The sequence below is a fragment of the Lutra lutra genome, chromosome 4, assembly GCF_902655055.1.
Source record: "Lutra lutra chromosome 4, mLutLut1.2, whole genome shotgun sequence".
Taxonomy (NCBI): Eukaryota; Metazoa; Chordata; class Mammalia; order Carnivora; family Mustelidae; genus Lutra; species Lutra lutra.
In genome coordinates this window covers 90,912,959-90,936,193 of record NC_062281.1, presented here as the reverse complement: position 1 = coordinate 90,936,193, position 23,235 = coordinate 90,912,959, and the positions used below count along the sequence as shown (strand labels likewise).

The window sequence follows — 23,235 nt, the reverse complement described above, 5'->3', positions numbered from 1 at the left end:
CTCTGCCTGCCATTCTGTCTGCCTGTGCTTGCTCTCTCTCCCTCTCTCTCTCTGACAAATAAATAAGTAAAATCTTTAAAAAAAAAAATAGCTAGAGAGAACAAATAAATAGCTTGCAAAGGAATGACAATAAGATTGATAGCAACAGTGGAAGCCAGACATAAGAATAAAATGGAACAGTGGAAACAATAGTGGAAGAAGACATAAGAATAAAATTTTCAAAGGCAGGGAGAAAATAACTATCAATCTTGAATTGTATACTTAGCAAAGCTATTTTTTTAAGAGCAAGGATAAAATGATGATATTTTCAGAAAGACAAAAGTTGGAAACCAAAAAATCTTCACTTTGGGACCTTCTAAAGGATATATACTTAAAGAAGCAGAAAAATAATCCCAGGAAGGTTTGAGAGAGAAAATGCAACGCTTGGGCGCCTGGGTGGCTCAGTGGGTTGAGCCGCTGCCTTCGGCTCAGGTCATGATCTCAGGGTCCTGGGATCGAGTCCCGCATCGGGCTCTCTGCTCGGCAGGGAGCCTGCTTCCCTCTCTCTCTCTCTCTCTCTGCCTGCCTCTCTGTCTACTTGTGATCTCTCTCTGTCAAATAACTAAATAAAATCTTTAAAAAAAAAAAAAAGAAAGAAAGAAAATGCAACGCTGAACAAATAAATTGGTAACCATGAGAGTAAATCTAAATGAACATTATCTGTATAAAATAATGTTTAGTATGTGGAGTTTTTTTTAAGAAAGTCAAAACTAAAATAGTGGATAACATAGACCAAGCAGAAGTCGACTTGGGATAAAAGTATTCTCAGATCCTTGTATCTTTTAAGGGGTGTGTGTATGTGTGTGTGTGTATGGTAAAATATTGCAAGTAGTTACTAAATGACTAGAAATAGAATTAACTTCCAGCCACTAGAAGGGGGAAAAGAGAATCAAGAAATAACTTGCCAAAGAGGCGTGAAAGGAGAATAGTGTAGCATGACACACAGGTAATGCAGGGCAAATAAAAATAAGTCCAAATACCTCAGTCACAGTTAAATGTATATATAATGATCCTAAACAGTGATAACCAGTTTGGATTTTTTTTTTTTTTTTTTTAAGCAACAGTTAGAGCATAGCTAGAATGGAAAGGTTAAAGGTAGAAGGAAATTACTAACCTAAAGCAAACAATCAAAAACATTAAAAACATCACTATGGTAGCTGATTGAATAACAGATAAATGAGATTTTAAGGTAAAAAAAAAATTAAGGATAAACAGGGTCCTTAAAATGACAAAAAGTTTAATGTACCAGGAAGATACATCAGTTTTAAATTTGTAAGTACCTAATAAAAATAAAAATAGCATCAGTATATAAAGCAATCTTTGGTATGCTTACAGAATTTATCAACTCCATTGTCCTAGTGGGAGAGTTAAAATGTAGCTCTTAATTATTGGTAGTTTAAGGAGATATAAAATTTGTAAAAATAAAGAAAATTTATACTACAGCATATCTGATTTAATGAACTCACAGAGAACCCTGTGCTCTAAAATTAGAAAATAAGGCATTATTTTTATAACAAACAGGTATATTTATTTAAACAACTGATTATTAATTAAAAGGTTGATTTTAAGCGTCTGCGGTGGTGAATTCAACTTCAGCTCATTTCTGTTGGAAGTAATCTGATTCACCATCTCAGGACTCTGCACATCAATGAGTCACTTGGGAGCCTCATCCAAAAGTGATCCCAAATCTTCTAAAATTGATTTTTATTTATTTATTTTAAGTAAGCTCTAAGGGCCATTGTGGAACTCAGGAACCCAGTATCAAACTCACCACATGTTCTACCAGCTGAGCCAGCCAGGGCCCTGATCCCAAGTTTTATATCTTTACCACAAGGGGTTTTTCTTGTAGTGATTCTCAGGGTCTTGGTAGGTATCTGAACTAGCCCTTTGACTTTGAGATCTTTTCCTTTGTACCTCTGGTTAAGCCAGCACATGCCTACTCCAAAGATTTTTATGTTGTGGCTGGTTAGAATAATTCACATTTAGTGAATTGCCATCTCTGGTTCCACAGGTGTCTTTCAGTATCTTTTTTTTTTTTTTTTTTTAAAGATCTCTATTTGAGGGAGAGAGAGCACAAGCTGGAGCAGGGGTGGGGTAAAAGAAGTGGGACAAGCAGGCTCCCTGCTCAGGGAGCCTAATTCGGGGGCTCGATCCCAGGATGCTGAGATCATGACCTGAGCTGAAGGCAGACGCTTAACTGACTGAGCCACCAAGGCCCCCCTCTTTCAGTATCTTTAAAGGCTAAGGCTGTAGTGTGGCTTCTTCAACAGCTTGTTCCTTGGGAGAATGAACAGCAAGAAGTCAGGAGCAGTAGCCAGTGACCTGAGCTCTGCTGCAGCTGCCACTGTCTTCTAAAAACTCAAATATGGAATGTTTAAAACGATTGAGCCAGCCAGGTGCCCCCCACCTTTTTAAAACCAATTCTGATGTTTACTGCTGACCCCTAATGCAAGATTAGTATTTCAAATGCTCCGTATCACAGATTCATGTTCTTTAATCATAGCACTATTAACTTAGAAGTTAACAAAAACAAAATGTTCCCTTTTGTTTGGAAATTAAAATACGCATTTCCAAATAACTCATGGATCAAAGAAGAAATCAGTGTAAATTTAAAAATACATAGCAATGAATAGCAATAAGGACACTACATGTCAAAACTGGTGTGACTTGGGGCACCTGGGTGGCCTAGTGGTTAGGCATCTGACCCCTGATCTTGGCTTAGGTCTTGATCTCAGGGTCATGAGTTCAGGTCCTGCATCGGGCTTCACACTGGGCATGGACCCTACTTAAACAAACAAAAATTAGTGTGACTCACTTTACTAACTGCTTACTTATATGTGTGCCATTTGATAATACATTAGATTTCTGACTCTACGGAGCCAACATTTGGTGGGGAAATGGGTAGCCAACAAACATAATGAAAAAGTAAGTTATCTAGTATGATAGAAGATGGTAAATTTATCTTGGAAAAAAGTAAAAATAGAGCAGAGGGCTTTGGAATTAATGATGGAGATAGGGGAACAGGTTGTAGTTATTAAAGGAAGCACTTAAGATAGGCTCCATTAAGAGTAAGAATTGTGGGGCGACTGGGTGGCTCAGTTGATTAAGCATATGCTTTTGGTTCGGGGCACAATCCCAGGGTCCTGGGATCAAGCCCCACACTGGGCTCCCTGCTCACCAGGGAGCCTGCTTCTCCCTCTCCCACTCCCCCTGCTTGTGTTCACTCTCTTGCTCTCTCTGTATCAAATAAATAAATAAATAAATAAAATTTTTAAAGTGAGAATTGAGTAAAAACCTGAAGATATACTGAGTTAGCCCAGTGGTTATCTGGAGGAAGAGGAGTTTAGGTAGAGGGTACAGTTCAAAGTAAGACCCTACTATATATCTGGTATGTTCAAGGAACAGTGTCTAGAACACTAGGTGGAATGGAGTGAGGGGGAAGGTAAGTGAGGTCAGAGAGATAAGGGGATGGCAGATCATGGCAGTCTTTGGCTTCTATTTGGAGTGAAAGGAGTAACTGTTGGGGGATTTTGAGCAGAGAGTGACATTCACTGACTTAGGTTTTAAAAGGATCCTTCAGGGGCACCTGGGTGGCTCAGTCAGTTAAGCATCCCACTCTTGATTTAATCGCAGGTTGTGAGTTCAAGACCCCTGTTGGGCTCCATGCTGGGTGTGGAGCCAGCTTAAAAAAAGCGGGGGGGCTGGGTGGCTCAGTCAGTTAAACGTGACTTCAGTTCGGGTCATGATTTCTGGGTCCTGGGATTGAGCCCACTGAGCAGAGAGCCGGATTTGGGGCTCAATCCCAGGACCCCGGGATCACGATCTGAGCCAAAAGCAGAGGCTTTAACCCACTGAGCCACCCAGGTGCCCCAAGGGAGGGTTATTTTCAAATTAGAGTCACTTCAGTTTATTAGGGAGTGATTAACTAGTTTATTTTTTAGCTATGTTTTTTGTTTTAACTTTTTTTTTTTTTTTTTTAAAGTAAGCTCTGTGCCCAATGTAGGGGTTGAACTCACAACCCCAAGATCAGGAATTGCATGCTTTATGGACTGAGCCACCCAGGTTCCCCACTACTTAGTTTTTTAAACTATTATAGAAGTACATGATGAGGGGCTTCTGGGTGACTCAGTGGGTTAAGCCTCTGCCTTCGGCTCAGGTCATGTTCCCAGGGTCCTGGGATTGAGCCCCGAATCAGGCTCTCTGCTCAACAGGGAGCCTGCTTCCCCCTGTCTCTCTGCCTGCCTCTGCCTACTTGTGATCTCTTTCTGTCAAATAAATAAAAAAAAAAAAAAAAAAAAAGAAGTACATGGTAAGTAAAACTGAAACAGTATGCAACAAAAGTAAGTTGTCCTCCACCTTCTTCCTCTATGTGCCCGGTCCCATTCTTAACAATTTCTTGTGTATTTCCTGTGTATGTAAACATGGCTGTGCAACATTACCACCATCCATCTCCAGAACTTTTTTAATCTCCCCAGACTGAAACTGTATACCCATTAAACAATAACTCCCCATTCCTCCCATCCCTTAGCCCCTGGCAACTGTCTGTCTGTGAATTTGACTGCTCTAGTTACTTTATATAAGTGGAATCATACAGTATTTGTTCTTTTTTTATTTACTTCGTTTAGCATAAGGTGTCTTCAGGGTTTGTCTATATTATGGCATGTGTCAGAGTTTCCTTTTTAAGGCTGAATATGTGTGTATGATACATATTTTATGATGTGTATTTTAAGAAATTATATATATATACACATATATATTCAGATTTATTTTTTTATTTTTATTTTTAAAATTTTTTAATTTATTTTTAAAAGATTTTATTTATTTATTTGTTAGAGAGAGAGAGCATGAGCACAGGCAGACAGAGTGGTAGGCAGAGGCAGAGGGAGAAGCAGGCTCCCCGCTGAGCAAGGAGCCCGATGTGGGACTCGATCCCAGGACGCTAGGATCATGACCTGAGCCGAAGGCAGCCGCTTAACCAACTGAGCCACCCAGGCGTCCCTCACATTTATTTTTTTAAAGATTTTATTTGTCAGAGAGAGAAAGAGTGTGTGCACAAGCAGGGAAAGTAGCAGGCAGAGCAGGCAGAGGTGATGCAGGCTCCCCCTGAGCAAGGAGCCCGACGCAGAACTTGATCCCAAGACGCTGGGACCATGACCTGAGTTGAAGACAGATGCTTAACTAAGTCATCCAGGTGTCCCAATGTATTTATTTACTTTATACATATATATCACATTTCATTTATCCAATGTGTTCCTTGTTTTTCCTTAAAATTTTATTTATTTGAGAGAGAGAGCAAGCATGAGTTGGAGGCAGAGGGAGAGGGAGAAGCATACTCCCCACTAAGCAGGGATCCCAGTGTGGGGCTCAATCCCTAGGACCCCAAGATCATGACCTGAGCCAAAGGCAGACACTTAACCAACTAAACCACCAGGTCCCCCTACCAATGTGTTCTCAAAAGCAGACTAACGGTAGATATATGGAGATTTTTAAAAATTACAAACAAATGCAAGTTCAACTTTACATTAATAATTTTGAAAGCCAAGGGTACCCAGGTGGCTCAGTTGGTTAAATGTCTTCCTTTGGCTTGGGTCATGATCTCAGGGTCTTGGGATTGAGTCCTCTGTCTGGCTTCCTGCTTAGCGGGGAGTCTGCTTCTCCCTCTCCTATCCCTCTCCCTACTTGTGTAGTCTCTTGCTCTCTCTCTTGCTTTCAAAAATAAATAAATAGGGGCGCCTGGGTGGCTCAGTGGGTTAAAGCCTCTGCCTTCGGCTCAGGTCATGATCCCAGGGTCCTGGGATCGAGCCCCGCATCGGGCTCTCTGCTCGGCGGAGAGCCTGCTTCCTCCTCTCTCTGCCTGCTTCTCTGCCTACTTGTGATCTCTGTCAAATAAATAAATAAAATCTTTAAAAATAAATAAATAAATAAATAAATAAACAAAATCTTAAAAGGTAATAATTTTGAAAGCCTAGAGGAAATGGAAAAAGTGTCTGTGAAAATATTAACCCTATTGGCTCAAGAAGTAGAAAACCTGAGGGGTGCCTGGGTGGCTCAGTGGGTTAAGCCTCTGCCTCTGGCTCAGGTCATGATCTCAGGGTCCTGGGATTGAGCCCTGCATCAGGCTCTTTTTTTTTTTTTTTTTTTGAGAAGGAGAGAGAATCTTAAGCAGGCTCCATGCCTAGTGTAGAGCCTGACATAGGGCTTGATCTCACAACTCTGAGATCCTACCCTGAGCTGAACTCAAGGGTTGGATGCTTAACTGACTGAACCACCCAGCCGCCCTAAGGTCATTTTTTTTTTTAAAGATTTTATTTATTTATTTGAAAGAGAGAATGAGAGAGACAGCATGAGATGGGGGAGGGCAGAGGGAGAAGCAGACTCCCCGCTGAGCAGAGAGCCCGATGTGGGACTCGATCCCAGGACTCCAGGATCATGACCTGAGCCGAAGGCAGTCGCTTAACCAACTGAACCACCCAAGCACCCTGTTTTAAACATTTTTAAGATTTTCATTATTATTTATGTGAGAGAGAGAGCGCACAAACAAGGGGAGCTGCAGAAGGAAAGGATATGGGACTTAAATCCCAGGACCTTGAGATCATGACCTGACCAAAGGCAGATGCTTAACCAACTGAACCACTCAGGCACTGCCCCGGCAGGTCATTTTAGATGGAAGGAGTAATATGAACTTTTTTAAAAAAGTTTTATTTTTTTAGGGGCGCCTGGGTGGCTCAGTGGGTTAAGCCACCGCCTTCAGCTCGGGTCGTGATTCCAGGGTCCTGGGATCGAGTCCTGAATTGGGCTCCTCGCTCAGCGGGGAGCCTGCTTCACTCTCTGCCTCTCCCTGCCACTCTCCCTACTTGTGTGCTCTCTCTGACAAATCTTCAAAAGAAAAAAGTTTTATTTATTTATTTTAAAGTAATCTACACCTAAAATGGGGCTCAAACTTATGCTCTGGAGATCAAGAGTTTAATACTCTTTGGACTGAGTCAGCCAGATGCTGCAGAATCATTTATTTTTATATTTATTTATTTAAGATTTTGTTTATTCATTTGACAGAGAGAGACAGTGAGAGAGGGAACACAAGCAGGGGGAGCAGGAGAGGGAGAAGTAGGCTTCCTACTGAGCAGGGAGCCTGATGCGGGGCTGGATCCCAGGACCCTGGGATCATGATCTGAGCCGAAGGCAGGTGCTTAACCGATTAAGCCACCCAGGTGCCCCTTCTTTTAAAATTTTTAATGTATTATTTTGCATAAGTAAATAAATACATCCCCAAATCAAATTCCAAAATGTATATATAATAGGAAATTAATTCCTGTGTGATAACTGCCCCTAGCTCTCTTGGTCTCTTGGTTTCTTTCTGCCAAAGAATTACTATTAACAGTTTGTTGTTACCTTCTCAAGAGGTATTCTTTATGAATATAAAATATATGCTTGGGGCGCCTGGGTGGCTCAGTGGGTTAAGCCGCTGCCTTTGGCTTGGGTCATGATCTCAGAGTCCTGGGATCGAGCCCCGAATCGGGCTCTCTGCTCAGCAGGGAGCCTGCTTCCTCCTCTCTCTCTGCCTGCCTCTCTGCCTGCTTGTGATCTGTCAAATAAATAAAATAAAATCTTAAAAAATATATATATATGCTTATTTGCATTTTTTTGTGTACCTATAGTTGCATACTACTCCATTGTGCTTTTCTCCTTGGATGTTCTAAATGAACTATTGAATGTCCTTGTGTTTTTTTTTTTTTTTAAAGATTTTATTTATTTATTTGACAGAGAGAGATCACAAGTAGGCAGAGAGAGAGGGAGAAGCAGGCTCCCCACTGAGTAGAGGGCCTGATGCGGGGCTTGATCCCAGGACTCTGAGGTCATGACCTGAGCTGAAGGCAGTGGGTTAACCCACTGAGCCACCCAGGCACCCTAGAATGTCCTTGTGTTTAATAGTTATATGCTATTCAGTTGGATTTAGCCAGTCTCCTGTTAATGGACTTTCAGGATGTTTCCAGGCTTTTGTTGGTAATAGTGTTACAGAGAGTATTTTTTTTTTTTTTTAAATTTTGACAGAGATCACAAGCAGGTAGAGAGGCAGGAAGAGAGAGAGAGGTGGAAGCAGGCTCCCTGCTGAGCAGAGAGCCCGATGTGGGGCTCGATCCCAGGATCCTGGGACCATGACCTGAGCCGAAGGCAGAGGCTTTAACCCACTGAGCCACCCAGGCGCCCCCAGAGAGTATTTTTATACTAGTTTTGTACATGGGGGCAAGCACATCTGTGGCATGAATTCCCAGCAGTCTAGAGAATTCATTGAAAGGTGGTGAAACTAGAGGCAAGGATCAGTTACTAGGAAGTAGTAATGATGAAAAACTGAAGTCAGGCAGTGGTAAAAAGAGTGGGGAGGGAAAGAATGAATTACAAATCATGTATTCCATCAATTTTAAGATGCACATTGTTTCTTCACATTTTAACACATTTGAAATCTTTGTATTATACAGTTGATGGTTTCATTCAGTTAATTGTTAGTACTTTGTAAGTTTTGTGCTGCTTTGGGTTTTTTTTTTAAGATTTTATTTATTTGGGAGAGAGAGAGGGCACACAGGTAGGGGGAGCAGCAGAGGGACAGGGGAAAAAGTGGGCTCACCATGGAGCAGAGAGCCTGATGTGGGGCTCGATCCCAGGACCCTGAGATCATGACCTGAGCCGAAGTCTAGGTGGTTAACTGACTGAGCCCCCCAGGTGCCCCAGTACTTAGTTTGTAAGTTTCTTCATTTGTTTGTTTGTTTTTTTTAAAGATTTTATTTATTTATTTATTTGACAGACAGAGATCACAAGCAGGCAGAGAGGCAGGCAGAGAGAGAGGAGGAAGCAGGCTCCCTGCTGAGCAGAGAGCCCGATGCGGGGCTTGATCCCAGGACCCTGAGATCATGACCTGAGCTGAAGGCAGCAGCTTAACCCACTGAGCCACCCAGGCGCCCCTGTTTGTTTGTTTTTAAAGAAGTTTTTTTTTGTGGGGGTGGGAGGATGCCCAGTGGCTCAGTCGTTAAGTGTCTGTATTCAGCTCTGGTCATGATCCCAGGGCCCTGGGATCAAGCCCCACGTCAGGCTCCCCGCTTGGCAGGGAGCCTGGTTCTCCCTCTCCTGCTCCCCCTGCTTCTGTTCCCTCTCTCGCTGTGTCTTTCTCTGTCAAATAAATAAATAAAATCTTTAAAAAAAAATAATCTAACCCTTCTGGGGTGCCTGGGTGGCAGAGTTGGTTAAGCGTCCCAGCTCTGGATTTTGGCCTAGGTCATGATCTCAAGGTGGTGATTTCAAGCCCCACGTTAGACTCTGTGCTCAACATGAAGTCTGCTTGAGATTCTCTTTCCATCTCCCTTTGTCCCTCCGGCTCATGCGCTCTCGCTCTCTCTCTCTCTCTCAAATAAATGTATCTTAAAAAAAAAAAAAAAAATCTAATCCTTTTGCCACCAGGTTAGGAGGTTCATTTTGAATAATTTACTTATTACTTATTTTAAATCAGTGGCCCATCTTTTCCTTTTTAAAAAGAGTTTATTTATTTATTTGTTAGAGAGACAGAGTATGAGCAGGGAGAGGGGCAGAGGGAAAGGGACAGAGGGAGGATTGGGATAAGCAGAGCCCTGTTTCAGCAGGGAACCAGACTGGATGGTGAGTTCATGACCTGAGCCAAAGTCAGATGCTGAGCCCCCAAGCATCCTGGCCCCTCTTTTCCTATTGTTAGTCTCTTTCCCCTTCTTTATAATGATTAAAAGAGGGTTGAGTTCTTAGTTTCTAGATTGTTGAGGAATTGCTGTTGTGAGAACACTGATTTTATATCTAAATGATCTTCTGCAACAACCCCTTAGAATACCTAACCCTACATAAAATGAAGCCTATCCTTTATAGTTACACATAAGCCAGCTGACCTCTGGGATTATGAAACAGACCGAATAGAAGACTTCTCATTTTTCATTCCTTTTCTTCTTTTCCTTGTATTTTGTTCTCTTTCTAATTTATTCATTCAGAAGATAGTTACTCAAAGCCTCCTGTGTATTAGGCATGGTCCTAAATGCCGAGAATTCAACCATAGGCAAAAATCTTTGCTTTCAGGAGGCTTATATTCTTGTTGGGGGGAGAGAGACAAAAAAATAATTAAATTTTATAGTATATTGGGAAATTATATGGTAGGGGGGAAGTAAAGGAGAGGTGATGTTTGATATTACAGTTTTCCTATTCTGGGAAGTCTAGGAAGGCACTGAGAAAGTGACATTGGTCAAAGATTTAAAGGCAATGAGAGAGTAAACCGTGAGACTGTATGGGAAAAGAATGTGCAAAGCAGAGGGAGTAGGCAGCTTAAAGGACCCTGGACAGGGGGTGTGACCCTGAGTGTGCCAGGTGTGTTGTAGGTCTTACTTCAATTCAGTAAGGTGGGTAGAATGGCTGGAATGGAATGAATGGTGATTGGACAGAGCATCAGAGACGATGTGGGGCCAGATTGTTAAGAACTTTTAAGCGATTGTAAGGTACCCCTTGAAGGTAGTGCCTCTGTCCTCTTGACATCATGCTTTGAGCACTTTTTTTTTTTTTTAAAGATTTTATTTATTTATCTGACAGAGATCACAAGTAGGCAGAGGCAGGCAGAGAGAGAGAGGAGGAAGCAGGCTCCCTGCTGAGCAGAGAGCCCAATGTGGGGCTCAATCCCAGGACTCGGGGATTATGACCCAAGCTGAAGGCAGAGGCTTTAATCCACTAAGCCACCCAGACGCCCCTAGAGCACTTTTTTACTTTCTAGTGCAGATTGTTCCAAGCTCTTGTACCTTCTTTCCTGGCCTAGAATCAGCCATTTCTCCAAGAATCCCTGGTTCTTCTTTGAAACCAAGATCTAGATATTAGATACTGGGATATTTTCAGTGGAGATTAGGAAATAGTTGTATTTACACATATACATATACACACACATTCATTCCCCTTGTCTTTCTATATATATAACTATGAGGTTTACACCAAGACTTCCATTTATAGTCCCAGCACAACAAGGTTTATTCTAATCTTCTCCCTTTCTACATTTGTAATTTCCTAAGTCTGTATGTATTTTGAAAGTAGCATTAATGAGGTCTACATTGCGAATTTGGATGTGGAGTATGAAAGAGAAAGAGTAGTTAAGGATGACTCAAGAATTTTGGCTGAAAAAAGCCACCAGAATAAATGCCATTTACTGAGATGGAGAAGACTATAGGAGGAGAAAATTTGGAGGAACAGATCAGAAGGTCACATGTTGAGTCTGAGCTGTCTATTAGACATGCAAGAGGAGGTGTTGGGGAAGTAGTTGGATATTTGAGTTTACAGTTCAAAGTTAGAGGTCCAGAATGAAATGCAGATTACTTCAAGAAAACTGGCTCAATTTTTGGGGCCAAAATGCTTATATTTCCTTACTGCCTGTTGTTATGGAAGCAGCAGATATGTTTTGTAGAAAATTAGAATACAAGCAAGCAAAAGGAAAATAGAGATCAGTACTATTTAAAGTTAATTCCATATCCTTTCTGATCTCTTTAAAAGATTTTTTTTTTTCCTGGGGGGCCTGGGTGGCTCAGTGGGTTAAGGCCTCTGCTTTCAGCTCAGGTCATGATCTCAGGGTCGAGCCCCACATCGGGCTCTCTGCTTGTCAGGGAGCCTGTTTCCTCTTCCTCCTCTCTCTCTCTTTCTCTGTCTGCCTCTCTGCCTACTTGTGATCTCTGTCAAATAAATGGATAAAATCTTTGGAAAAAAAAATTTTTTTTTCCTAACATGAAATCACTCTGTAATTACTGTTTTTTTAACTGATGGTTTTTTATTTCCATTTTAGTAAATTTTCATTTAAAAAAATATGTTATTTATTTATTTGAGAGAGACAGAGATACCAAAAGAGAGCACAAGTGGGAAGGAGGAGGGAGAAACAGACTCCCCACTGAGCAGGGAGCCCAGTGCAGGAATCAATCATAGGACCCTGGAATCATGACCTGAGCTGAAGGCAGATGTGTAACCCACTGAGCCACCCAGGCACCCAGTAAATTTTCATTTTATTTAATACCAGACCATATTCAGATTTCTTTCATTGATCCAGAAGTGTCATTTATAGGTGGTTAGTCCAAACCTGTGTGCAGTGTAGGGACACAGATAAATTACATCAGATTACTTTGTTCCTTGGGTCTCTTAATCTCTCTGTTACATTTTATGCCACTGGCTTGTTGATGAGACTGGGCTCGTTGACCTGCAGAATATCTCACCTTGTAGATTGGTCTGGTTGCAAATGTTATTAGCTCTTTTTGTTATTTCTACCAGTAAAATTATCTGCAGCTTTTTCTTTCTTTTTTTTTTTTTTAAAGATTTTTTATTTATTTATTTGACAGACAGAGATCACAAGTAGGCAGAGAGGCAAGCAGAGAGAGAGAGGAGGAAGCAGGCTCCCTGCTGAGCAGAGAGCCTGATGCGGGGCTCGATCCCAGGACCCTGGGATCATGACCTGAGCTGAAGGCAGAGGCTTTAACCCACTGAGCCACCCAGGCGCCCCTCTGCAGCTTTTTCTAAATCATCTTTTTATATAAAAACTTTTCATGGTTTCTTGTTAGGCACAGAATAAAGGCTTAAACTTTCTTAGCTCAATATTTAATAACCCATCAGAATTTGTCATCTTTTCCTATTCTCCCACTGTTCTTCCAGCCAAACCCTTCTAGTCAGACACAAGTAGAAATAGGTAGTAATTAAGAATGTCATACTTTTGGGGGCGCCTGGGTGGCTCAGTGGGTTGAGCCTCTGCCTTCGGCTCAGGTTATGATCTCAGGGTCCTGGGATCACATCCCGCATCAGGCTCTCTGCTCAGCAGGGAGCCTGCTTCCTTCTCTCTCTCTCTGCCTGCCTCTCTGCCCACTTGTGATCTCTGTGTCAAATAAATAAATAAAATCTTTAAAAAAAAAAAAAAAAGAGGGGCGCCTGGGTGGCTCAGTGGGTTAAAGCCTCTGCCTTCGGCTCAGGTCATTATCCCAGTGTCCTGGGATCGAGCCCCGCATCGGGCTCTCTACTCAACAGGGAGCCTGCTTCCCTTCCTCTCTCTCTGCCTGCCTCTCTGCCTACTTGTGATCTCTGTCTGTCAAATAAATAAATAAAATCTTTAAAAAAAAAAAAAAAAGGAATGTCAAACTTTTGAGCCAAACTATCTATACTTAAATTCTGGTTTCAGTACCTACTAGATGTGACAATTCACATCATTCTGTCTCTCAAATGGAGATAACAGTACCAACCTCATAGGGATGTTGTAAGGATATCAGTTCATATTTGTATCCTCTTTAAAACAGTGTCTAGCACATAGAAAATGCTATAAGTATTATTAAATAAATTTAAAAATCTAGCCTAAATTTTTCCCTTCTGCAAAACAAAAGACACTCATTGCACAATTCTTTTCTGCACCTTTACTCATGACTTGTTCTTGCTAGAGTGCTCTTCCCCTTTCTTCCTGCCTATACAAAAATTTAACTTCTTCATCAGACCTTTAATTAATACTGTTTGAGCACCTGCCAGTTACTCAATTAGTCATTGAGGTCATAGCATTAAACAAGACAGAATTCTAGCCTTTAGGGAACTTACACTCTAGTGGAAGGTGCAGACAAGTACACTACAGTGTGGTAAGTGTATGATACACGTATCTTCAGGATCTACTAAAGGCCTTGTCTTAAAGAGCCAGGGGAAGCTTTGTGGAAGATGTGATATGTTAAGCTGAGAGTTGAAGGAAGAAAAAGAATTAGCCTGTTGAAATGGGTGTCCAGACAAGGGAAGGAGGTGGGGCTTGACTTTGAGACAAAGTGTAGTTCACTAAACAGCGGCTTTAAAGGAGAGTGGCTAAAGTTGAGGCTAAACAAGTAAGCAAGAACTAGGTTGCAGAGGGTTTGGAAAATCATGCAGGAGGGGTCTTCTCAAATCCCACTGCCTTTAGGCATTTTCACAGACTACCTCAGCCAATTTTTCTCATTTCTTCCTGACTTTCTGTAGTGATTTGACTGTAGGGTTTGCATTGGAAAGAAGTTGTGTTAAAATCATTGTGAGTGGTTTGTTTGGGGAAGAAGTAGTGATAAGGTGGGGGGCAAAATCTGACATGAGTTAAAGTAAGTATTTTGGACTTCTGTAGATGAGTAGAAAACACAAGGTATTCAGGATGGGATATATTAGAAAAGGAAAATTCTGAGAGAGAAGGAGAGAGAATACACATGCAAGTTTTCTGGGAACTGTATTTCATTAAAAATAGAACTTTGAAAGGGAAGGGATGAGACTGAAAGAGAGAAGGTAAGATCCAGCTCATAAATGGGACCAAGATGTTCAGGCATTTTCTAGTAAGCATTTGGAAATCATTGATGGATTTGATATGAGAAACAACTTGGATATTGTTTGCATAGTAGAAGTGAATTTAGCAATGTAGAAGGTAAATTTGAGGAGACTAAGTCTAGAGGTAAGATAACCAGTTAGGAGGGTACTTCAGTAGTAGAGGAGGACTATTATTAATACTGAAAAATCAAGCCAAGGTGCCTCTGAGACTTGAACATGGATGTGTGCATTGACTGATAAAGGGAAATCCAGGCTTGATACCTATAGACATGGGAGTCATTGATGCATAGGTGGTGGGAATTAAGGCTGTGAAAGTGGATGGTTATACTGATAGCATTTCATTTTCTGTGTGCTAAGCACTATCCAGAATGCTTTATATACCTTGTTTCATTACTTGTAACAACCCTGTGAGGTTGTCATTTTATAAAGAAAAAGGAAGTGTTCTATAGAAGAGTTAAGTAGTGTATAAAACCCCAAAGCTAATAAGGGACAAGAGTCAGGAATGGAACAAACTATGTAACTTAATACCTGAAATCTTAGAACATGATGCCTTGGGTGAATGGAGGGAGTGCTTGGAGAGAACGCTGGGGAATTCAACATTTAAAGGTCACAGGTGGAGCTACCTATCTACACATGGTCACCCATGTATATATGGAGAAGGAATCAGAGAGGTAGGAAAACCAGGGAAGTGGTTATGACCGAAACCAAAGAGGAATTACCCTAACAGATTATTCTGTGTACCAAAAGCCATAATGAAATAACATTTTAAAAATTTTCATCAGGTTTAATAAGTTGGAATTTATTGGTAATTCTTATTTGAGTGCAGTGGTGGCAACATAAATTAGATGGCATAATTTATATAAAGCTCTTTAGATTGCATATTTTAAGTACAGAAAAGCAAAAGTAGCTCCTATAGGTACGGAATTAATGGGAGTTAAAGTGGAGACAGTGAGAACTCTTTCAGATATTTGAATCTGAAAGATCTTAACTCGGGTAAGTTGATTTGGTTGGGTTTAAATATGGATTTTTTTTTTTTTTTTGAGAGAATAGAATTTACATCTAATGATTTCTGATGATAATAAAGAACATGTGGAAGGACTGTAGCAATGTGATGTTGAGGGCCCAGCTGAAGGAGACTAGATTTATGATTTCAGTCTTCCTGGTGGTATGATTTTTCTTCATCAGAACCCAAGAGCAGAAATAAAAGTGCAGTAAAGGCATTCAGTTAGGTTGATCTAGATTTAGGATTTGTTGAATGCATATGATAGAAAATGAAGTTTTTTGTTTTGTTTTTGCTTTAAGATTTTATTTACTTATTTGACAGAGCTAGTGAGAGCAGGAACACCAGCGGGGGGAGTGGGAAAGGGAGTAGCAGGCTTCCTGATAAGCAGGGAGCCCGTTGCAGGGGTCCATCCCAAATCATGACTCGAGCTGGAGGCAGATGCTTAACAGCTGAGCCACCCAGGCCCCCCGAAAATGAAGTTTTAATAAAAGAGTGGTTTAGGGGCACCTGGGTGGCTCATGGGTTAAGTGTCTGACTCTTGATATTGGCCCAGGTCACGATCTTGGGGTTGTGAGATAGAGACCTGAGTCGGGCTCTGTGTTGGAAATGGATCCTGCATAGGATCCTCTGAGCCTCTGCTTGTGGGCATGCGCACACATTCTCTCTCACTCTCGCTCTCTAAAAAAAAAAAAGTTTAAATAATAGATCAAAGGCTGAAATTGATAGAGAAAAATTGAGTACTAAAAGTGACTATAAAGTTAGGAAAAATGTAGAACTGAGATCTTGATAAAAGTGACAGATTTAAGGGGAATAGGAGGCTGTGGTCAGAAAAGGGGATTTTAAAATGTGCAGGTAGTTCTTAAGAGGTCACAGAATTTAAGATCAAAATTTTGAGACTAGAAAATGTGATGGATCATCCAAATGGACATTAAAATTGTCCAGGATATAATATAACTTGGGGTGTTTTGCTTTTTAAAAAAAAATTTTTTTTAAAGATTTTTACTCATTTATTTGACGGAGAGAGACAGCAAGAGAGGGAATACCCACCAGTAGAGGGAGTGGGAGAGGGAGAAGCAGGCCTCCTGCTGAGCAGGGAGGCTAATCTGGGGCTTGATGCTAGGACTCTAGGATCATGACCTGAGCTGAAGGCAGATGCTTAACTACTGAGCCACCCAGGTGCCCCAAAACTTGCGATGGTTTTGCTTGAGTTCAGAAAGCAAATTGATTGGGCCTTGTCACGGGCCTTAGAAGAATTTGATTTCCGTGTGTGTGTGTGTGTGTGTGTGTGTGTGTGTGTGAGATAAAATTACATATTTCCTAGGACCTAGTTCTCAAAGTAGGAGCAAAGTGTTGCTTCCAGTTAGATGGCAGTATTTAGGTGTACCTGAGTAGTATCAGGACTAATTGATGAAAAGAGTGTAGCTATAATAATAATGCAGAGGAGGTTAAGCAGTTTGCCGAAGGTCACATTTTAACTGGTTCTAAAGCCCAGGCTCTTTCCACTAACCTTGGTGTTTTTGCAACAAGTTGAGTTGTTTGAGCAGAGTTTATCTTTCCAAATGTTTGGGAGAACAGTTTTTATTTTAACTTCTCCAGACTTAATGAGTTTTTTAGTGCCAAACATCTATAAAGTAAAGTGGAAATCTACTCAGGGAGCACCTTGAACAGAATATTAACCTGAGACAATCAGTGCTTTTAGGCACTAGTTTCAATAAATTGATCCATTAGTTCACTTGTCTGTTTATTGTTCTCCATCCACATAATAGTGGTTACACAGTTTGAGAACACTGTATTTGGAATAAGTTGAACAAAGTATAATTTGACTCATTTGGTTTTATTTGTTGTCTTTTTTTGTCTCTAGCTGCCTATCCCCACCGTTTAAATCTCTTTTACCTCGCCAATGACGTCATACAGAACTGCAAAAGGAAAAATGCAATCATTTTCCGTGAATCATTTGCTGATGTCCTTCCTGAAGCAGCTGCTCTAGTGAAGTAAGTAAATTCTTACTGCTTTTGGGGATTCAAGCTTAGAAAATTAAGAATTTTAGTTTTCCTTTTGACCTATCAGTAAGAACTGTTCAAAGTTATACATGCTTGAAGATCCACAAATATTTTGCCCAAATTGTTCATGTCACTTTCCCACTAATACATACATTTTTTTTCTAAAACTTCTTTCTTCTTTCTTCTAAAACTGGGTGGCTCAGTGGGTTAAGCCTCTGCCTTCGGCTCAGGTCATGATCTCAGGGTCCTGGGATCGAGCCCCACATCGGGCTCTCTGCTTGGCAGGGAGCCTGCTTCCCCCTCTCTCTCTGCCTGCCTCTCTGCCTACTCATGATCTCTCTCTCTCTCTCTCTCTGTCAAATAAATAAATAAAATCTCTTAAAAAAAAAAAAAAGATTCTCTTCTGGGGCACCTGGGTGGCTCAGTGGGTTAAGCTGCTGCCTTCAGCTCAGGTCATGATCTCAGGGTCCTGGGATCGAGTCCCGCATCAGGCTCTCAGCTCAGCTGGGAGCCTGCTTCCCTCTTCCTCTCTCTCTGCCTGCCTCTCTGCCTGCTTGTGATCTCTGTCAAATAAATAAATAAAACCTTTAAAAAAATAAAAAATAAAACTTCTTTCCTCTCTCTCTCTTTTAAGATTTTATTTTTGGGGGCGCCTGGGTGGCTTAATCGGTTGGCCGTCTGTCTTCAGCTCAGGTCATGATCTCAGGGTCCTGGGATTGAGCCCCACGTCAGGCCCCTTGCTCAGCTGGGCAGCCTGCATCTCCCTCTTCTTCTGCCTCCTGTTCTCCCTGCTTGTGGGCTCACTCTCTCTCTCTGTCAAATAAATAATTTCTTTTTTAAAAAATTATTTATTTATTCTATTCTCTTTTTGAAAGCTTGTTTGCTATTTACTCTCTGCCTCTTCTCTCCTACCATATAGCTCCTCTATGGAGCTCTTTGGTTGGTACTTCTTTCCAATAGCTCCTTCTGTTTTCCTTCTTTTTTTTTTCCCCCACATTTCCTTTCTTCTTTCAGTGTTCTTGAAATCTTGACCCCTCTATGATATCTGTGTTATTAAAGAAAAATGGAAATTTTTGTTCTGAACTTCATATTGATTTATTCCATCCTTAATGAAATTGTAACCAGCATTTACCAAAGTGTTGGAATACTTAATTCGATGTTATTTTTACTCTCTATTAATAGTGTCTTCCTTGTGTTTCATCCATATTTGCAAGTTGTTTATTTGGTGCAAGAGACATACATACACAATTAGAGGATAAGTAAATATGTAGAACAATCAAAATTGCTGAGTATTTCCTCAAATAACATTGCACATTATCCATCCATTTGTTAGCTATTAACCCATTCAAAATTGAATGATCCTTTTTCTTTCCTTTGGATTATTAACTTGAGGTGTTTATTTTGGTGCTAGGTGAATATACTAAAAGATTTATACACGTGTCAGAAGAACATAAAATTGGGGTGCCCAGCTGGTTCAGTTGGTAGAGCATGGGACTCTTGATCTCTGGGCTGTGAGTTAAAGCCCTGCATTGGCTATAGAGATTACTTAAAAGTAAAATTTGTGAATAAAAAAGGGGGTGGGCACTGGGGTGGCTCAGTTGTTAGGGTCCTGGGATCGAGCCCTGCTTCAGGCTCTCTGATCAACAGGAGGCCTACTTCTCTTTCTTCCACTCCCCCTGCTTGTGTTCCCTCTCTTTCGCTGTGTCTCTCTCTGTCAGATAAATAAAATCTTTTTAAAAAGTACATAAAATAATAATATAACACCTAACATTTATTGAACACTTGTAATTGACCAGATATGATACAGAGTGCTTTGTGTGCTTTAAGTCATTGAATCCTGAGGGCAACTACTTTGTTGCTACTTTGTCCCCATTTAAGGAGAAAGAAACTGGTTAGAGAGATTCAGTAGCTTGCCTAAGTTCTCACAGCTGGCAGGTTGTGGGGAGGGACAGAATTCCCACCCAAGCTTGTCTAGACCCTAAAGCACATGTTCTTTCCCACTTAACCACAGTCTGTGTTGTTTCTTTACATATATAAACCCAGTATAATTTAGAGTAAGAAAAGCAATATGCTAGATGGTCTCCATTTAGAGTTTCTGCTGTAAATATCACTATAGTCTTTTTATAACTTAACCTACTGTTTCCTAGACTTAGGTTTTATCACCTAGTTCATGGGTTAATATAGAGTTGTCAGCTTTTATTTTACTAGGTAAGGTATTTTTTAAAACAACTTCTTTGGGGGCGCCTGGGTGGCTCAGTGGGTTAAGGCTTCTGCCTTCAGCTCAGGTCGTGATCTTGGAGTCCTGGGATCGAGCCCCACATTGGGCTCTCTGCTCGGCAGGGAGCCTGCTTCCTCCTCTCTCTCTGCCTGCCTCTCTGCCTACTTGTAATCTCTGTCTGTCAAATAAATAAATAAAATCTTAAAAAAAAATAAAAATAAAACAACTTCTTTGTATTAATTTAACTAATTTCACAGAAAAAGGTGGAAGGACATAATCTCAGAATAAACTTCAGTCCTTTATTTATTTTTTGAGGTGGGGTGCAGAGGGAGAAGGACAAACAGAGACTCCTTGCTGAGTGTGAAGTCAGACACAGGGCTCCATCCCAGGATCCAGAGACCATGACCTGAGCTGAAGTCAGACACTTAAACCAACTGAGCCATCAGTCACCCCAGTTTAGTCTTTCAAATTAAAATTTCAAGTGCTGAAAATGTTCTTTTTTTTTTTTTTTTTAAGATTTTATTTATTTTGGGGTGCTGGGTGGCTCAATCATTAAGTGTCTGCCTTCAGCTTGGGTCATGATCCCAGGATCCTGTGATCAAGCCCCACATCATGCTCTTTGTTCAGTGGGGAGCCTGCTTCGCCCCTGCCTGCCGCTCCCCCTGCTTGTGCACAATCTCTCTCTCTCTCTCTGTCAAATAAATCTTTAAAAAAAAAAGATTTTATTTGTTTTGAGAGAGAGAGCACAAGCAGTGGGGAGGCAGAAGAAGGGGGACAAGCAACAAGCAGACTGCCTGCTGAGCAGGGAGCCCAATTCAACTAAAGGATCAATCTCAGGACCCCAGGATCATGACCTGAGTTAAAGGCAGAAGCTCAGGAAACTGATGTGCTCCAGTTCTGAAAATGTTCTTTTTTTTTTTTTTAAAGATTTTATTTATTTGACACAGAGAGAGAGATCACAAGTAGGCAGAGAGGCAGGCAGACAGAGAGAGGGGAGGAAGCAGGCTTCCCCCGCGGGGCTCGATCCCAGTACACTGGGATCATGACCTGAGCCGAAAGCAGAGGCTTTAACCCACTGAGCCACCCAGGCGCCCCCTGATAATGTTCTTAACGAGGGTATCTTCAGAAACCTGTAGTAAACATAGGACTTAACAGTGAAACAATAAAAGCATTCCAAGACAAGGATGTCTTCTGACATCATTCATATTTGCCATTATGCTGGCGATCCCATTCATTTCTGAATAAGTAAAAAGAGTACATTTAGAAGAGATAGGATTGTTGTTACCTACATCAGGGATGGGCTACCTTTTTTTATAAAGGGCCAGATAGCAAGTATTTTAGGTTCTGTAGGCCCTAGAATCTCTGTTGTCACTACTCAGTTCTGCTATTCTAGCATGAAAGCAGCTATAAAACAGCAGGTACACAAATGCATATGGCTGTATTCCAGTAAAACTTTATTTACAAAAATAGGTAGCTGGCCTGAGGGTCAGAGTTTGCTGACCCTCCAGCTCACATAAAGTCAACTAATAAGAGATTTCATACAAAGTCAGATTCAAGTTCAAGTACTAGCTGTAACCAATTTAAAAATGTAATTAGGAGAAAAGATTCCTTTTGCAACAAAAAGTACTGCTCCCCAGAATAAAAGAGATCCCACTCGAGTAAATGTAGTAAGAAGTATGTTAAGGTTTTGGGGCGCCTGGGTGGCTCAGTGGGTTAGAGCCTCTGCTTTCAGCTTGGGTCGTGATCCCAGGGTCCTGGGATCAAGCCCCGCATTGGACTCTCTGCTCAGCGGGGAGCCTGCTGCTTCCTCTCTCTCTCTGCCTGCCTCTCTGCCTACTTGTGGTCTCTCTCTCTGTCAAATAAATAAATAAAATCTTTAAAAAACAAACAAACAAACAAAAAAAACCAAAGAAGTATGTTAAGGTTTTTATAAAGAAAGCTTTTAGATTTCACTCAATGGTATTAAAGATCTGGATAAATGAAAAGTTAGATTATTATGTACCATTTTGAAGAGAAAGATTTTGGTATTGTTAAAAATATGATTCCCACAAGGTTGCCTGGGTGGCTCAGTGGGTTAAAGCCTCTGCCTTCGGCTCAGGTCATGATCTCAGGGTCCTGGGATCAAGTCCCACATCAGGCTCTCTGCTCAGCAGGGAGCCTACTTCCTCCTCTCTCTCTGCCTGCCTCTCTGCCTCCTTGTGATCTCTGTCTGTCAAATAAATAAATAAAATCTAAAAAATATATATATAATTCCCAATATGTAATCTATAAATTTATTTATAATCCCAGTCAAAATCTCAACAGGGTTTAATGTAGAAGGATAACATATGAAAGATAATTGTTTTAAAGAATAGTAAGACTAGGGCACCTGGGTGGCTCAGTGGGTTGGGCCGCTGCCTTCGGCTCGGGTCATGATCTCGGGGTCCTGGGATCGAGTCCCGCATCGGGCTCTCTGCTCGGCAGGGAGCCTGCTTCCCTCTCTCTCTCTCTGCCTGCCTCTCCGTCTACTTGTGTGATCTCTCTCTGTCAAATGAATAAATAAAAATCTTTAATAAAAAAAAAAAAAAAGAAAGTAAGACTAGATTTCCCCTATCAGTTATTAATTAAACTCTGTTAATTAACACTCTAATAGAAGCAGAAGTAGAAGACTGTATCAGTGAACAATATATTCTTGGTTGTAAAGAAATTAATTACACAGTATATGATAAATGAGGGGATTGTAAGAGATGAGCTTTAGTATTCCATAAACATCCCCATCCCAACCACTACTACCCTCTTTTAAATTTTTTTTTTAAAGATTTTATTTATTTATTTGACAGAGAGAGATCACAAGTAGGCAGAGAAGGCAGGCAGAGAGAGAGGGGGAAGCAGGCTCCCCACTGAGCAGAGAGCCCGACGTGGGGCTCGATCCCAGGACCCTGGGATCATGACCTGAGCCGAAAGCAGAGGCTTTAACCCACTGAGCCACCCAGGCGCCCCCTCTTTTAAATTTCTATTCATACATATACTTTAGATTCATTTCTACCCTTTTGTGAATTCTTACATCTTAATTTAAGGCTATTGTTTTAAATCTTTAATTCAGGAGGGGCAAATGACTAGAGGTTCCAGGCTGGTCACATGTATGAGTGAGGTATCTTGAATGTGGAGAAGAACCCATCTAATAGGAGCAACAGTTACCTAGCCTTTGGCCATTAAGCAGTAGAAGTCCAGTGTTAACACATGCTGCCAGACCTTCTAAGGACTTTCTTGCCATTTTTTTTTTAAGATTTTTATTTATTTATTTGAGAGAGAGAGCACAAGCAGGGGGAGGGCCTGAGGGAGACAGAGAAGCAGGCTCCCCACCAGCCGGGAGTCTGACTCAGGGCTGGATGCCAGGACCCTGAGATCTTGAGCCTAAGATAGATGCTTAACTGACTGAGCCATCCAGGTGCCCCAGGAGTTTTTCACTTTTTAAGTTAGATCAAAATTGGATTTTTATATGAAGTCTCCCAATTTTTAAACGTGTGATACCAAATCACATTTTTTAAAAAAGTTACTGCTAGCCAAACAAAACACATCTCTTGACTAAATTTGACCTGTAGGCAACCTGTTAAAAACTTCTGCATTAGGGCATTCATTTTATTCCTTTAATCCCTTTAAGGAGTTACTTGGTT

At 41.1% G+C, this 23,235-nt stretch overlaps 1 protein-coding gene across 7 annotated transcripts in view; it reads left to right on the top strand.

The window, feature by feature from the left end:
- The window catches only part of RPRD2 (regulation of nuclear pre-mRNA domain containing 2), a 101,516-nt gene that overhangs the window by 24,495 nt on the left and 53,786 nt on the right, over positions 1 to 23,235 (top strand). For all 7 annotated transcript variants that reach the window (XM_047724663.1, XM_047724664.1, XM_047724662.1 and 4 more), the window contains exon 2: positions 17,226 to 17,355. In XM_047724663.1, coding sequence (XP_047580619.1) covers positions 17,226 to 17,355 — 130 coding nt within the window. The remainder of the gene's footprint in view (positions 1 to 17,225; positions 17,356 to 23,235) is intronic.